The sequence below is a fragment of the Fulmarus glacialis genome, unplaced genomic scaffold, assembly GCF_000690835.1.
Source record: "Fulmarus glacialis isolate BGI_N327 unplaced genomic scaffold, ASM69083v1 scaffold39033, whole genome shotgun sequence".
Classification (NCBI taxonomy): domain Eukaryota; kingdom Metazoa; phylum Chordata; class Aves; order Procellariiformes; family Procellariidae; genus Fulmarus; species Fulmarus glacialis.
Window position 1 is genome coordinate 25,977 of NW_009201764.1, and position 16,540 is coordinate 42,516.

At 48.6% G+C, this 16,540-nt stretch overlaps 1 protein-coding gene across 1 annotated transcript in view; it reads right to left on the reverse strand.

Annotated features, from left to right (window-relative positions):
* The window catches only part of TMPRSS6 (transmembrane protease, serine 6), an 18,150-nt gene extending 7,947 nt beyond the window's left edge, over nucleotides 1–10,203 (reverse strand). Inside the window, 10 exon segments of the mRNA XM_009574060.1 lie at nucleotides 713–858; nucleotides 2,334–2,443; nucleotides 2,914–3,026; nucleotides 3,602–3,738; nucleotides 4,097–4,301; nucleotides 5,264–5,305; nucleotides 8,059–8,243; nucleotides 9,467–9,534; nucleotides 9,729–9,871; nucleotides 10,047–10,203. Of these exon segments, the coding sequence (XP_009572355.1) occupies nucleotides 713–858; nucleotides 2,334–2,443; nucleotides 2,914–3,026; nucleotides 3,602–3,738; nucleotides 4,097–4,301; nucleotides 5,264–5,305; nucleotides 8,059–8,243; nucleotides 9,467–9,534; nucleotides 9,729–9,871; nucleotides 10,047–10,203 (1,306 nt within the window).
* Between the last annotated feature and the right edge of the window lie 6,337 nt (nucleotides 10,204–16,540).

Genomic DNA, 16,540 nt, shown 5'->3' on the forward strand with positions numbered 1-16,540 from the left:
CAAGACAACCACCTGCCTGGCATGCTATACCTCTGGTTTAGCGCTGTTTTGTGACTCCTGAATGCTACGGGAAAGCTGAAGTAGGTTCTTTGGAGTTATTAAAACTTGGTCGGGGCCTTGAAGGGGTTGGTGTTAGACACGTGTTGGTAGGTGCACGTATTCAGGGACTGGTATGCATTACAGGCACCTTTTAGGATGGAGATGGGGGAACCTTGGAAAGACAACCGTGGGCATGCATTTGCATAAGTGCGTATGCATATTTGTGTGTGGTTTTATTTGTCTCTCACTTGCACAGATTCCAAGGTGAGCAGGAAACATCTCTCCTTAAGAGCCCTTATAATCGAAATAAAAGTCGCTTCAAGTCAGAGATGGTCTCTCATTGAATTCCCAAGGCCAGTCTGTGATGTGGGCGCAGGGGTGAGACTGCAGACAACTCTCTGAAGCTGGGCTGCGGTGCATGGATGCTCTGGTAACATGAGGCAGGGCCACATGTGCAGAAGCAGCTTCGCACGTAAATGACTCTTCTTTTTGGCAAATCAGGGGTGTGTACATCATCGCATTTGTCAGCATGTGCCTGAAGCACAGATGGCACCTAGGGCTCACGGGATGTGTCTTGTGTTTCTCCTAACACAAGCCAAGTGCACAAGGGCTGCTGGTAGCCAACTGGGACCCCCACCACCCCACTAAGGAGCAAGGAGGAGCCTGAACTTACGGTCAGATAGGTTGTACAGGCTGTAAGCCGCCTGTACGCCGGGGCCGGTTAAGGAGATCTGCGAGGTGAAGGTGATGGCGATGTCAGCTGAGGATGTGACTGGGATCCGCTCGGCGTAGGCTTGCAGGGTCCGTAGGCCACACAACCTGAGGAGCAAACACAGGCGGGATGTCCCGGGCAGGGGGAGACGAGAAGACAACAAAGTGGGTCAAGGGTTTTTGGTGGGGCTGGGGTGTGAAGGGGGCCACACAGAGTGGGTGTGTGTGGGAAGCTGGGAAGGCAAAATGCCTTCAATATGTCACGAGATTATGAAGGATTGGTGGGAAAAGGCTGCGATTTAAACCCATTCCCTGTCAACATGTGGGAGAGCTGACACTGGATTATGGTCTGCCTGGTCACATCTTGGTGACTGAGCAAGACCAGGATGAGGAGGAAGTAACCCGGGTGAAACAAGGGGTCCTCTCTAGGTGCAAGGCAGCATAACTAACCTAGGGGCTCCCCCAAAATGGCTGAAGAAGTGAGGTGAGGAAGCCCCAGAGATAAACAGGTCTGAAAACACCACCACACGTGAATGCTGTGGTGGGAACTGATGCAGAGAGAGGGGAAACAACTGGAATGGCCGTGATATTCAGCACGGAATAACTGGGGGCAACAGAGCAAAATTAGGCCTGACGAACAGGACAAAAACAGTCTGCGGATATGGTGACCCAATTCTACCCTCAGGCCATGTGCGAGTCCAGAGTGACCCTATTATCTTTGGACATTTCCCACTTTCTGGGCAAGCGCTGAATTCAGGCCACACAAAGCAATTCAGTTCTTATATTTATCTTCCCGAAGAAGCCATGTTGTAGAAACTGTGGCACTGACAGTTTAAGAGAGGAGAGCAGGGAGAGAAAAAGTGAAAATCCTAAGCCAGGAGAATGTAGCTTCTGGATCAGACCCTTCAGAAGAAAAGACATTACCCCCACAGGAGCAGTGGAGAGGAAGTTAATGAGATGGGCTGGGGGAGGTTTTGGAGGGAAAGGGGCAATTTTGCAGTAAGTGGGAGGAAAAACAAAAGCCATCCAGCTCGGAGCCTGCTTTGAGGAGATGGGAGCAGAGCAGCTCTTGGTCCTTTGCACCTGGGCAGTGGTGGGGAGCAGCCCCAGCTGCGAATGGATGCTGATTTTGGGAAGTCCCGCAGAGGGGGAACTGGCTGTAGTCAAAGCAGTAGGATAGGGAGGTAGGTGGAAGATCTGCACGGAGGTGGATGCGAGGCAGATAATATTGCAGAGGTAGTGACAGGCAGATTTGCAAACACAGGAGACGTGGGAGGACACTAAGGCTACACACACAGAAGAAAACTAGGAAGCCTGATGCAAACAGCAAGATGGAGAAGACAGGCTGGTAGCTCGAAGGAAATCTGTAAGAATGTGCTCACTGGGAAGCCTGTGAACAACAGGGGCTGAAAGAGAAGTAGACAAGCAAGAGGCACCAGCACAAACAGTGCCTGCTGAGTGTGGTGATGTGCTCTCCTTCCTCAGACCTGGTGGCTGAAGTGAGCAGGGAACCTGCAGAGGTTTAACACCAGTTTAATCCCACGTGGGAAATGAGAGACAGGGACCAGGACTCCAGCACACACCTTCTGTTCTGAATTATCCACTGGCCTTGGGTACAGGGCAGGTCATGCTTCTGTCTGCTGAGCGCGTAGGCGTCGAACCACAAGGTGACCCCATAGTTGAGGGATGGGACCTGCAGGCAAGGAGGTCCAAAGCAGAGTGGAGATGGCTCCTATGAGTGTTGCAGCCCACTCCATATGCCAGAAACAAGCAGGGTAGGTGTGAAGGGGAGAGCTGCCAATTCACACATTGCAAGACAGAAGGAAGCACCATCTAAACTGGGGCCGTGCCGCAGCCCAGGGTGGCTCTGCTGCTGGTCTCAAAGCATGGTAATTCCTAGCAATTTGGTTCTGCCTTGAAGAACTCCTCTGGAGACCAGATTTCAGATTCCTGCTCAGCTATGGCAAGTCTGCTCCAGCATGCAATATTAGACTCCTTCCCCTTCAGAAACACACATTATGTGGAGGCTAGGCAGGCTGCCACCCTCTGCTTGCTTCTCATGACGATCTGACTGAGACCGCTGTCTGTACTCCCCTCTAATGTGGGGAGTGCCGCGTGGGTTTCAGGGATGGGGTGGATGCTCTTGCGGGAGCTGGCTCTTACCGTCATGTGCCAGGTGCACTGCGTGTTGGGTGAGTAGTAACTGGGGTAGTGTGGGGTGCCGATCTTCCCCTGCTGCTCCAGTCCTTCCCGAAGAGTTATATTCACTTCACAGGCTGTAAATGCAGACGTTCAAAGCCCTGCTACCTGTCAGCTCAACCTCTGTCTGGGGATGCCAGCTACTCATCACGTTGTAGGAAGGGAGAAAAGGGGCTCTAAGACCTGATGCTAAAGGCGACTGGGATGTTCTACCATCCCCCCCCAAGGGGCCATTTCTCCCTGGCAAGACTTTTAGCCTCCTGCTCTTGTTCAGAGAAGGGTAACGGTAATGTATATTGCTGCTTTAGACTCTTATATTGAATTGACATTTATCTGCGAGTGCATGTGGACGTGATGTCCAGGCCACATTTGGTCTGTCCATGCATGTGAGCTTGGGCTTGCTCCTAAAGTATCACGATAACTCAGGCTCTGCTTGCCAGAGCCCGGCTGTAAAGACTTACGCCGGATGCTAATGTATGAGTCCAGGTGAGGGAGCAAGATCTAATCTGCTTTTTACTGACCACCTCTACCCTTGCAATCTAGAGTGAATTCCGCCCCTAATGGGGATGGAGCACTCTAGGAGCGGTGGTGTTGTAGGAGATAACCTGTCTCCTTCCTGTTCCTATGCCCCTTCTCCTCCAGCCTTCCTCACCTTTCAGGGGCACCACCTGTGCTGAGAGGATGAAGGGGTCATAGTAGCTGTACATGGCTTTCTTCCACACAATGGACATGACAGGGCCTGATGAAAGGACTTCCACAACGGGTTCCTGCCGGCTGCAGCCATAGATCCTGAGGGGAAAGAGGTAAAAGGATGGGAGTGAAACATGTAACAAACAAACGAAAGAGAAGAACAAGAGAGAGAGAGACAATGGAGGTCTATGTTATCCACAGCACACGCCTGCTGTGAGGCACTAACTGAGTCAAATAAAGGGCCGGCAGAGAGACAGCTCGTGCTGCTGTAATCTCTCAGACTGCACTGCTGGCTGTGTGATATCCCACATCACTGACTTCAGCTGATCAGCGAGAACCAGGTTCTGCATCAAAGAGAATTTCCTCTGATGTAGTCTAACACCTTCCCCTGCTGTGGTGTGTCGTGCCATCCTGCCCGGCTTCCCCGCCGTGCTCGCCCTGCTCAGGAGCTACCTACGAGGTGATGAGGTGTTTCTCCAGGGGCCCGGCTGCGTCATACATAGCCAGGCGATCCCTGCAGTCCAGGAGAGTCCACTCCAGGCGTAGCTTGATCATGTAGCCCTTGAGGCCGTGGAGGTGCCAAAGACAACTGGAGGCCAGGTAGTCAGGGCCCTCCAGCCTTAGAACATCATCCTCCTGGACATAGCTGTACCTGTAGCAACCTGAATCCAGGGGAAAGATACAGGGATTTAAACCTCAGGGTGATGTAAATGGAGGCAAGGGGGGCTTAGGAGCGGTTGTAAGGGAAATTAAGATACAGGATTGTCACTTGGGATATCAGTGTGAGCTCTATTTCGGGGTAAGGCTGACTCATCCCAGTGATCTCAGTTTACTTTTACATATGTTGCGGTGGCACCGGTCCCCTCGTACCAGTGCCCCAGTTTCTCTCTGTAAGAACTGTCCCCTCTCCCTTGATTAAGCCAATACTGCCTCAGGCTTTAAATATCAGCACAACACAGTTATCTTCCACTGGCTTAATTTTCTTTTTCACCTTTTTCACCTCTCACCCCCATATTCTTCCCGGCTTTACATCCCCTCATCTGATTTCCAGGTTTCAGGAGGCTTCCAGACGAGGATTTTTGAGTAAAACTCAGCTTAAAGGTGAGTTTCTAATAGCATATCTAATGCAAGCTGCCAGCCACAGCACTTACAACACTGCCTGAAATTACTAAAAGCACCTTCAAACATCTCTAAGACAACAGATTCCTAAATGACTAACACTACATCCAGTGCAGAGCCATGCAGGAAACCCCCACCCCACTCAGTATGTTTTCCTGGGGCCTGGAATTAGCACCGTTGTACCAGTATACCAAGCTATTTGACAGGACTCATCAGGACAGGGGCAAGACTTTACTAAGGTGGCTGCACTGCCCCTGGGAGCTGGCATCTCTGCACAGCAGTGTGCTACTAGGGCAGAGGTGTCAGGATGCTTAGAGCAGTCCAGCATGTAGCTGCATCATGTAGTTTGGATCTGGCCAAGCAGCGGCAGTGGTGCTCCCTTGCTACTGTTCTCACCTCCCCTTCCTAGGATTTACAACTCCAGGAAGACAACAAGCTTTCTGTCCCCTGTAAAAATCCCTCCCATAAAGTCACAAACTCAAAAGGAAAGGAAAACATAGCCTACCCAGAGTGGATTTCAGCACTACTATGTCTTTCACACTGGATTCTGTTAGAAAGGAAATATATAAAGGAAGATAAACAAAAAGATAAACTGGTAGTATCTGAATGCTAGCATGGCAGGTGATGACTCCCTTCCTTCCTATGTACATGACTCACAACTTTGGCATGGGGCATCCTCCAGGTACTTCTCTGTCTGCTCTTGGGGATCCGTTTCAGTCATGCCTTCCCCACCCCATCTCTCTGGGAAATTTCTCTGGCCTCTGCCCCAAATCCAACAGCCCAAATTCATGCTTTCCAGCCCACTATGGGCTTCTTTGCCTTTTTTCCTTGCCCATTTTTGTGTGCTATTCCAGGACCTCTTCTTCTTCCCAGGAGGGCTGCGCATTGCTTCAGGCAGCCATCCCCCTCCCCTGCCAGCCACACCACAGGGCACAACCCCAATTCCCAGAGCCTTCACCATCTGCTCACCCCTCCCCTGCTCTCCTAGTTTAAATAACCCTCACTGAAAAGCATGGGAGTTACTGAAGGTGGGGAAGGAGGTGTCTTTTGCTGACCACTGGTTGATAAGCTACTCAACATCCTTATAGAGTCCACCTCTGGAGAAGGGAGATGCAGAGGAAGCCACCAGCAAGGACTACAAATCTGTGCAAAACAGAGTCACAGGGTGGACAATGCTTTTAGGAGAGCTGGGCTTTGCTCCAACCTCCCAGCTGAACTGGGAGTGGCCAGAGATCAGGTGCTACTGGGAATAATTGCCAAAATAAAAGGCACCGTGAGGTCAGTTGGGTGTGAGAATTGCTGTTGGGGGCTTGCCTAGGTCAGGGCTTTGGTCTGTTGTAGCTCCTAAGCAGAGCTTGCAATTCTGTGGGGACAGCTGAGCAGTTTTGTCATGGCAAAAACAGATGTTGTGGAAAAGATGATCCTGCAGACATAAGGCAGGCTCCTAGAGAAGCTCACGCGCTGTAGGGAAGGACGGATTTTAAGCTGATATTAAGTACTCTTTTACCTGAAGATAATAAAACTGAGTTCCTCTAAGGAGAAGGAAGTCCTGACACTCTTTGGGGGAAAGGGGAGGCTAGTGTCCTGGGGCGAGTGTAGCTGTTAGTGAAAATAAAGCGTTGGAGAGGTTTGCGTTAGTCAGTGGTTTGCAACTCTGTGTCTTAAGGCAGGTTGCAGCGAGAATTAATGTTTAGAGCTAAGCAGGTCAGCAAACGAGTCTATCAGAAAGCAATGAAGTGCTAATGAGTTGCTATCAGCTGGTTATTTTTTCACTCCAATTTTACAGAGCAAATAAAGCCAGAGGTTAAGTCACTGGCTTGAGGTCACTCTGGCCCAGCAGTATAAGCCGTTTCTGGCTTTTGCCTTAGTTGCTAGACTGTGCTTCTGACTGGAGATGGAGGCAGAAAGGACTAGGGAAAGCAAAAGGAGCTGGAGAAACTACAACTGGTGTGTAAATTCCAAAATAGAAAGAAGTGTGGTCTGCTGAAATGAATAAAACAGTGAAACAGATGAAAAGGGAATAAGAGGGAACTGGGGACTGCTAAAAGAATGGCACCATCGTTTTTATTTAAGAGCTACATTATGAAGTGAGTAAATAAAGGGAAAATGCTAGATGAGCTGACTTGGAAGCATTTAGCATATTATCTTATGATAACTTTCTTAAGAAAGTTAATTTAAATTGGCTGAGCATACGGTCTGGTATGCTGGAAACAAATCATAAGTAAAAGTAAATGACTAATGGTAACTGTGGGAGAAGATGTCTTCATGAGATGCTAATGCAGCTTCAGAATAAGATCTTAACATGATGGTCTGGATGAGGGAGTGAAAATCATTTTGAGAAAATAAAATTTTCTTTGGGGACACGAAAAAAATTACCCCTAAAACAAAACAATGGAGATGTGGAGGGAAAAGCTAAAGAAAATACGGGTGGGATATATTAAAACAAGATTCACCTTAGAAAAATGCAAGATAACATGTCTGGGGAAAAAAACTTGGTGATGTAACATTTCATGGGAAGAAGAAACTTGGAAATGAGAGTCCCAAGGGGAGAGAAGAAACACAGTGTATTTTAAAACCTGTGAGGTCTGGGGCTCTGTAAGAGGGATCAGATCATGCTGAGAAGTTAAGTTTCATTATGAAGACCAAATAAAAATTCCATTGGACTTGGATGCATTGAATATAGACATATCTCTAGTCCTTTATCTAACACCTATTTTAGAGCAGTTCTGAAGGGGTGGCTTTTTAAACAGGCTGTGATCTTCACTGTAGGCAGCAGTAAATAATCCTTAAAATCATATGTCAAGAACTGAAGTGGCAACAACGCTTTGTCTCAGAGGAAAACTAGTGGTGACTCAGGTATGTTGCCTTTGTTTTTCTCTCAATCAAGTAGCCTGGAATAATCTCCCAAAGGAAAGTAGAAAACCTAATTGCTCGCTATTTTTGAGCTGAGCTAATCAAAGTCATGACCTGTGTAAGATCTTACTTCACAGAAGCCAAAGCTGATGGGAGAAGGAATTAAAAAAAAAAGTTACCTAGCTGGTCATGGTCAGCTGTATCTCCCATAATCTTTAATCCTTCAAAGCAAGGATGCTTTTTTTTATTAAACTTCAGTTCTCCTCCATCAGGAAGAAATACGTGTAACTTTATCTCCTGATCCTCATTTTTTCCCTATCCTCTTCAGGTTTTCCCTACCCCCTTCAGTAGTGACTTCTGGCCTTTTCTCCTAACCTCCTTTCTGCATCTTATAAATCTTGGAGCATTTCTGACTGCTCAGGCCATAGCTGAGCAGCTGGTACTTACCCAGCAGAACCAGCGAGTCTGGGTTGACCCTGTACTCTGTCTGGTAGGACAGGCTGCCCGAGCTGTTGAAGCTGGTGGAAAGCTCTTGGTGGAGCATTGTGTTCACCCTCTCAGCAGTCACCTCCTTCTGACGAGTCTCAGGGATTTGGAGGGTAAACCAGAAGAAGAAGGTCAGAGCCCCCTCCCTACCAGAGAAATAGCATGTTAAATTCCTCTCCAGAATCACTGGAAAGGCAAACCCCAGAGATTAACTCCCGACTGTTTTTCCACAAATCAGACTGTGTGGACTTTCCAGCTCACTGCTGTGACCCAGAGGAACCACTCTGAGTGGGGCAGGAGAGCTGCTATGTCCATGGTGCTAGTTAATGCTCAGTCCTTAGGGGGAGGAAGCCATTTTATGCCATCTGGCTTTAGTGATGACCATACGTAGTCAAACTAACGTGATAATTAATCAAGACTAGTCTAATGAGTAGTCTCATTTCAGGTAGAAATGACCTTTGGTTACTACTGACCAGGAGTTGAAAAGAAATACTCAAGACTTCATTGTCTCACCTCCCAGTGGTGACAAGTGGACGATTTATGACTCAGTACCTTACCACAAGCCATTAATGCTGGGCAGGCTCAAGCAGCAGAAGACTGTGACTGGGAAAGCTCTGTTCAACCAGCTGGCAGAGAAAATTGGCTGGGGGAGGGGGAAGAGATGTTGAAACAAACCTTTGTTCAGTAAAAGGTTAGAGGAAGAATTGCAAGTGAAACTTTTCTTTCCCCAGTTGAAAATGGAGTTGCATCAAAATAGGAATTTTCCTTAGCTGGAGGACAAATTTAGGGGTTTAGTTTTCCATGGAAAAAAAAATCAGAAGCAAATGTATACGTCAGTTTGGAAGTTTTTCCTGCTTTCTTGATCTACTGTGATGACCTGCAAAGCTGTAGTACCACATCTGTCCCATTCCACTGTTACCCTATTCCCAGGTGGACCATGCTTCTTGGCTGGAATACCTTTTCTATGGTGCATTCTGGCCTCTCCCTTCTGGTGCCTAGAATCAGGCCATAAAATTACTTTCTTGAATTAGAGAAATTAATTTCCAGCTGCTTAGTTTCTACTGAGAATGCCAAGCCCAGATTTCTTTTCAGTTCTTTCCAGTCAATTTTTTTCCCCTCTTGAACTTTCGCACCTCTGAAAAATTTCTCAGTTTTGGCTTTTCATCATGACCTCAGATGAACATGAACATCAAAATATCTCCAGCTCTGTCATGCTGGAACCATTCTGGATCTGGACTGCCCAGCCTAGCCTAGAGCTCATGATGTGGACTGCAGCAGTTTATCTTGGCCAGATTTCAGTGAAACCAGAGTACAATTGACTGGAAGCTTTCACACATGAACAAGCAAAAATGCTCTGGGTGCTACTCACCCAAAGGCATACACTGTGCTCGAGTTGTAATATCGACCCAGCTCTGTGGCACGAATCAGTTCCTTCAGCTGCAACGAGAATGTTGTCTGATAACTACCGCGCAATGTTACAGTGGAAAAGGACCTATGGCCAACCCTGTATTTCATCCCTCTTGCTGTACAGACCCACCAAGTCTGTCACTTGGATGGGGGTGCCTGATCCCTTCCTCTTTCTACTCACTGAACTGCCTCAGGGCCAGCTCTGGTCATGAAAGTGTCCTCACCATCTTCTGGAGCTTAGCTGACTCCAACCAGAAGGCTCTGGACTCCACCTGCCCAAGGTCCGGGGAGTATTGGCGATTGAGGACCTGGAGGCTGCCAGAGTAAAACTGCAGGACGGCTGGTTCCAGGTGCCACGGTCTGTAGTCTGCCAACAGAAGACACTACTGGATTACCTTGCTGATATGTAGGAGAGAGGGGTTTACCTCTATGTATGAGTCTGTAACGATCACCCAGAGTCACTAACGTGCTTTGGGCTGGGCATTGCCTTGACTACACCCCATCCACCTCCTGTGTGGGGACAAAACATGTTGAATTTTTACCTAGGAAATACCAAGTTGCTGCAGCAGCTCCAGCCAGCAAAAGAAAGGCTATCCCGAGAGGCACATAGCGGAGGCAGTCACGTGAGTTAGTCTCTGATTCGTCCTTTGAGAGGGAGTTGGCATCTTCCTCCTGTTCCTCGGCCTCCATCAGGGGCATCTAGTGACACAGCACACCATGGTCAGGCTGGATTTTCTGTATCCCTTTATATCTGTCTCTGGAGGTGCTCTGCCATCTCTGTGCTCCTCTCCCGAGATCTATAGCCCCAAGAGATCTGTGTGCTAACCATCAAAGACTTTGCTCAGTGCAAATGTGAGTAAAACTCCTAAATCAGTGGGAGACAGGCTTCCAGGACACTGTCCTGTCTACACCTCCTGGGTAATCCCTCAATTTTCAAGGCGTTTCCTGGGTTTTGCTTCTGCCAAAACCACAAATGAATACAGTAATTAATTTGTCCAGAGACAAAAGTGTTGTCCTCCTAGGCTGGGAATGGTTTTAAAACTGGTATTTTATTGACCTAGAAATCAATGCAAAAGAAAATCCATGACCTCAAATGCACACAGAAGTTGCCCACAACAGCCCAGCCTGGGATCCTGAAGTTGCATGTTGCCTGCTGTGCCATTTTGCTCTCAGTCCCTAAAAGTAAGCAAACCTTGCCGTTGCCACCAGACCATGTGTCCCAGGGCTAAGCCCATGCTGGCACTGACTTACTAGCTGAACTAGTGAGGAGAGAGCACCTGAACAACGTTCAGCCCTCCACCACCCTCTGCTTGTGCCAGGGGGCACCTTCTGGCTTCCTTTGCCCCTCGTCTACCCCAGGCTGCTTCTTTTGCTTTGTCCTAACCAGCACCCCTTCTGTCAGCCCTAGCCTCTGAGGGTAAGAAATACCATTGCCCAGGAGAGCCACGTTAATCTTGGTTATCCATCTCACCCACCTTCCTTCTCCTTCCCTCTGCCATCACCCAGTGCACGGCTGCCCCCAAAGGCTTTCTGTGTTTCTGTGGCTGGAGAGGAAAGGGATGTGAATGCATCCACGTGGGAGGGCACAGAGGTCTTGGGGAATACCTGTGCCATGTCTACGCGTCTGTGAGTCATCTTGGTGCCCAGTGGTGCATGTGACTGTGCGAGCATGAATGCACAGGAGGGACTTGCTGCAGATGTGGGAAGAGATGGCTGGCCTCACACCCATTTTACCCCGCGTGGATACCCTGGAGTGTTCACACGATAGGGGTGAGTGGTCTTAGTCTCCTTGCTTTCCCCCAGTTACTGAACCCTGACCCCTCCAGGCTGCCTTGCAACACTGAAACATGCTCGCAGAACGTAAGCGCCAGGTAACTCTCTGAAACATTAAACCCAGCTTGGTGAACATCGGCACTCGGACAATCAGCCATACATCTGCTTGCTGAAGGCACCCTTCCAGAGAGGCACGCGGTACAAACAGGCCCAGCATAGACTGTTCTCTCTTGCTTCTCGTGGGCCACCTTTCTGTGCAAGCCCTGGGGAGGATCTCCTCCGCAATGAACCGGGTTGGGTGGTCCAGGAGAGCAAGGGCACTTCTCCGCTATCACAGCATCCCTTCAGAAACAGCAGGCACAAGCAAAGAACCGCAGACGGAGGGGCGGGGGGAAGAGGGCAGGAAGCAGCAGTAGAAGAGCCTCTTTGTTATAAGATTTGATGGTAGGCACCGGGGTTTCCCCCAGAGCTGCAGACCTACCTTTGAAACCTGCTGCCGCCTGTGCGGCCTGGCCCACGCCCCCTACGCAAGCCAGCTCACACACGCGTGGAGAGGAGGGGGGGAGAGAGGAGGACGTCTATTTACCCAAGCTCAAGGTCTCCTCAGTGATCAATAACCTGATGCCATGTCCCTTCAGCTCGGCCTTTGTCCTGCACCGTCCTGCCGCGATGGGTCAGCACACCCTGTGCAATGGCTTTTTTCTTTTCTGAAATGGAGGTTTCAGAGGCTTGCAGGGGGACAAGATCCACAGGCTGAGCAGGCAGAGCCTGGAAAAAGTCAGGGTAGGAGCACCTCCAGCTGTGCAGAGAAGAACAACCTTCTGGTGCAGATAGCTTACGTTGTTCTCCTCGAGGGACAAGAAGTTGCTGAGCAACTGATGTATTTCTTATTTACCCTCCTTGGTCCCATTGGAGGGAGAGGCAAAATGCAGGGTGTGTGCTCCCCAGCACAGAGATGGAGCAGACGCTGGCTGGCAGGTGTAGATCGCTTGAAGGAGGGAAGATGACAGTAGACAGCGGGTCCGGTTACCACAGTGGTCATGCAGATGAAAGCACAGCGTCTCTCAGTCCCCACCTGCAAGACCCCCTCTGGTCTTCTTGTGCTTCTTGCTGCCCAGTCTCCTGACGTTGGGCTCCCCACAGCACTCCGTTGCACCACAACTCGCTCCCCCGTGCAGCATCTGCTTTTCTTCTACCCCCAGGTCCTCCTCACCTACCTTGCCTGCACCACCTCCTGCTTATAGCCCCACAGCTCTGTATGTGCGCCTTTGTTTTTCACAAAAAGCAACCACGCTCCAGCTAGAGCAGAGTAAATAGAGTTATTCTGTCAATAAATGGTGGGGGGATGGGGACATGGATGACTCTTGACCTGGGGCTGAGCTCCAGCCAGTGGCATTGACCTGGGGCTGAGCTCATTTGGGCTCATTTTGGCAGCTGGGCAGGGATAACTGTTTTCAGCCCTGCCACTGGTTCAGGTTTAATCTGGGACTGCATGAAGACCAAAAGCCATTGCTGTAGTTGCCTCGTGGTGGATTGTAGCAGATAAATGTTATATGTGGATGAAAAGCTGCAGTGTTTGACTGGGAATGTGTCAGTGTGGTTTTCCCAACTAACTCATTGCTGTACATATAGGAAACTGAGGCATGCAACGGCAATAAGAAATGCTTTCAGAACTGCTTGAGATATTTAAGAGACCAGATCTCACTTTTAAAAGTTACTTTCAGCCCAAATTTCCCTAGATAACTGGGGTCTAGCTGTATCTTTAGGCCTACATGTATATATATATGGTTTTCCCAAGCTTACGCTATAAGGGCTTGTCACAGTGGGTCAGAACCCAGCTGAGGGTACTTCCCAATGCCAGAGACCTTACTTTTTGCATCCATCTTTCCTGGAAAGAAGCATCCTCCTTCTCTGGTGTTTTCAGCAGAACAAAAAATACAGAATCTCAATCTGATCTATCTAAGCAAGCATACCACATCTATCACCGCAGCCTTTTGAGTCAACCCAGGACCCAAAACCTTGATCAGATTTTACTTCAGAGGAATTCCTTTGCTGCAAGTACCCTTTACTTTCCACTTCTCCACAGTAAAAAAAAAGGAAGGGATGTGGAAGGAGGCTGAGAGTGATGTTGCCTATTTACAAACAAGGTATCTTGGAAACAGGGAGATGAGAGATGTGACAGCTATCTTCGCTGTCTCCGGGCTTCAAATAAAGAGAGGACTCACGTCTGTGGCTGTTAGCTCAATATTTTCCACACAGCGCTGGTGTTCAGCTTTGGTTTGCCTCTGGTACTGATGGACACCATTGTAGCACCTTTCTGTGGTTTTGCGAACCACACACCGTGAGTTCACATCAGCTTGAGAGGGGACCGCTCCCCATGTGACATTTCCAAAGAGGTCTTGGGGACCCAGCAGAGAAAGGGCCCCGTATCACTGAGAGTGTTATGCCTTTGGTATTCACAACCTGGGTTACTCACATACGAGACCACATGATCTTGTCTTCCTGGAAGAAAAGTCCGGTTATCACCAGATCTGATGTTGAGCACTTCCTGCCGCAGTGTGTCACACATTCACACCCGGCATGGCTGCGAATGCAGTGCTAACAGCTTGCCAGCTCGAAAGCTGTCAGCATTTTCAAAAAGGGGGGAAAAATACCAAGCCAGCAGAATGGTCCTCAGGGGCTTGCAGCAGAATCACTTCCAGCTCTGCTTTCTGTTCTAGGTGGCTAAGTCCCTTGCGGAAGGGGAGTAGGAAGGAGGGCTAAAGGTATATTGGTCCGAGCAAAGCTTTGCTTACTCCCCGATTTAGAAAAGCTGTTAATCCTTTCCTCCCACGCCAAAGGACAGAAAAACACTGTAGATTTCTTAATATTTCTTTTATTTACAAAGAGGCAAAGTTTTGCTTTTGTACTCATCTTAGCAGCAAGAATAATTGAGACGCTTATGAAGATCTACATTGGGACAGGATAACCATCAGTACAGCTAGGATCCTTGGCCCATGTAAAATAGCAAATTGCCCATCAGGGGCAAGGGATTCAGTGTCTTTTTTTGCAGTCCATCTGGGAAGATTCTCAAAGTACAGCAAACAGCTGGGCAAGCCTTGTGCTTTCTTATCTGGGAAGCTGTGGGTCGTCTTCACCTGCTGTCTCCTGGAGACAACAGAGCAGTCTTGATGCAGGTGGTGAAGAAGCTGATGAGAGGAGAGGTATACCTCCCCCAGCCTCTCAGTTGCAGGCAGGCTCAACTCCTCTGAGCAGCTCTTTTGAGGTGAAAACCAAGCCAGTGGGTGACCCCATAGCTGGGACTCATAATGACATTCAGGCTGCACAATGCAAGGTCAGGTAACAGTGTGGGACTGTGACAAAGGGGAAGCTCAACGCTTGTACAGACAGAGGTAGGGAAGAATTAGTTCTGGGTGATACTCACAGGTGTGACAGAAGTACCAACAAGTTTGATATCCTTGACTTTTTTGATATAAAAACTCTTAGAAGAAAGATCTTTAGCACAGGGCTGGTATTTTCCCACTGCTGAATAGTCCAGAAATATGGCAAGAAAGCAGACAGACAGTATAGATGTTGAATGCAGGGATGGATGTAACCAGAACAGCTTGTCTTCCTTTGCCTTGCCACTTTTCTTCTGTGGTGTGCTGCTTTTTCTCAACCCAGATCAGCAAACGCAGAGGAAAAAGAAAGAAAAAGAAGTAGTCTTTGCTATCCCCATTCTTTGTGAGTGGATTGAGGTTTTCTTTTCAGCAAAGGTGCTGATTTGTGGGTTAGTTTTCTGGGCTCATTCACCACATCTTTGCTGCTAATTAGGCAATGGTTTCCCTCGAGCAATGGAAGGAATGGGCAGCACCGTTGCAATGTTTTCCACTAATACAGGATGTGGGATGAACTATTCTGCAATCAGCTTATCACAGTCAAATAACTGTATTTTGCCAGCAGGGCAGAGAGGCTTTCGATTTCATGAAAAATATTGCAGCAAGAATGGGAAATTGTGCGCATTCTTTTTACTGCCATCATCAGACCTGGGGGAAAGAAGGGGGAGGAGGGGATTTCCCCAGTATTTTTAACCCAGTAATGGGGATTTCTTTTATGCTGCACTGCTTAGACAGCTGACACAGTTGAGGCTCTGAGCTGACCTTAGAGACTCGAGTCTAAAGCTGGACCGAGTAGCTCAGAATATAATCTCTGATTAAAACCTGAAGTGGGGACATTGCAGAAAAAATTACACCCTTGGTCAGTCAGGAGGAGATGTCTTCATCCATTTCATCATCGGCCCCAGCACTGACTGGCAGTGCTACTGTCCCTTGTACAAAATTTCATATCCAGCTTTTCAGGCATTTCTTGCTCCGATTAGAGGTTTTTAGCATGGGACGAGGCAAATGGACCGTGTGCCTGCTCAGCCTCAAAGCTGAGTGCTATTTTACACCAAGATGCAGAGCATGGAAGTGCTGGCACAGCCTCCTACTGGGAGCTGGGAAGGAAAAAACAAGCTGGTGAGGTTCGGGATGGCACTTGAACAGTGTGGGACGGAGTTTCTACGCCATCAGATCCAGCAATAGCAGAGAAACAGGTTCAGTTATGAAGGTGAGTTCCTGTTGGCCTGTATGCCTAAGAATCAGGCTTCTATGTCTCCATTAGCTGTAATGGAGTAGCCACTGAACAGCTTTAATGTGCCTTTGACATTCTCCACGTGTTGTTTTACTGTCCACTAGCCCAGTTCTCCATGCAAAATGTCCTCTCATTTCCAGCGGTCTGTTTCACTAATACTTTACCTTGGGAACTACTGCTACCCTGTCATGGTTTAACCCCAGCCAGCAGCTGAACCCCACGCAGCCGCTCGCACACCCCCCAGCTCTGGTGGGATGGGGGAGAGAATCAGGAGGGCACAAGTAGGAAAACTCGTGGGCTGAGATAAAAACAGTTTAATAATTGAAATAAAACAAAGTAGAACAGTAATCATAACAATGAGAACAACAACAATAACAGAATATACAAAGCAGGCGATGCACAATGGAACTGCTCACCGACCGCTGACCGTGTGTCACGAACGGGGGGTGAGCCCCCCCACACCCCTGGTTTTTATACTGAGCATGATGTCACATGGTATAGAATACCCCATTGGCCAGCTGGGTCAACCACTCCGGCTGTGCTCCACCCCTCCACAGCTTCATCTGCACTTGGCAGGGCATGGGAGGCTGAAAAGAGAAATAAAAAGTCCCCGGTGCAAGCATCAGCCAGCAACAACCAAAGCATCAATGGG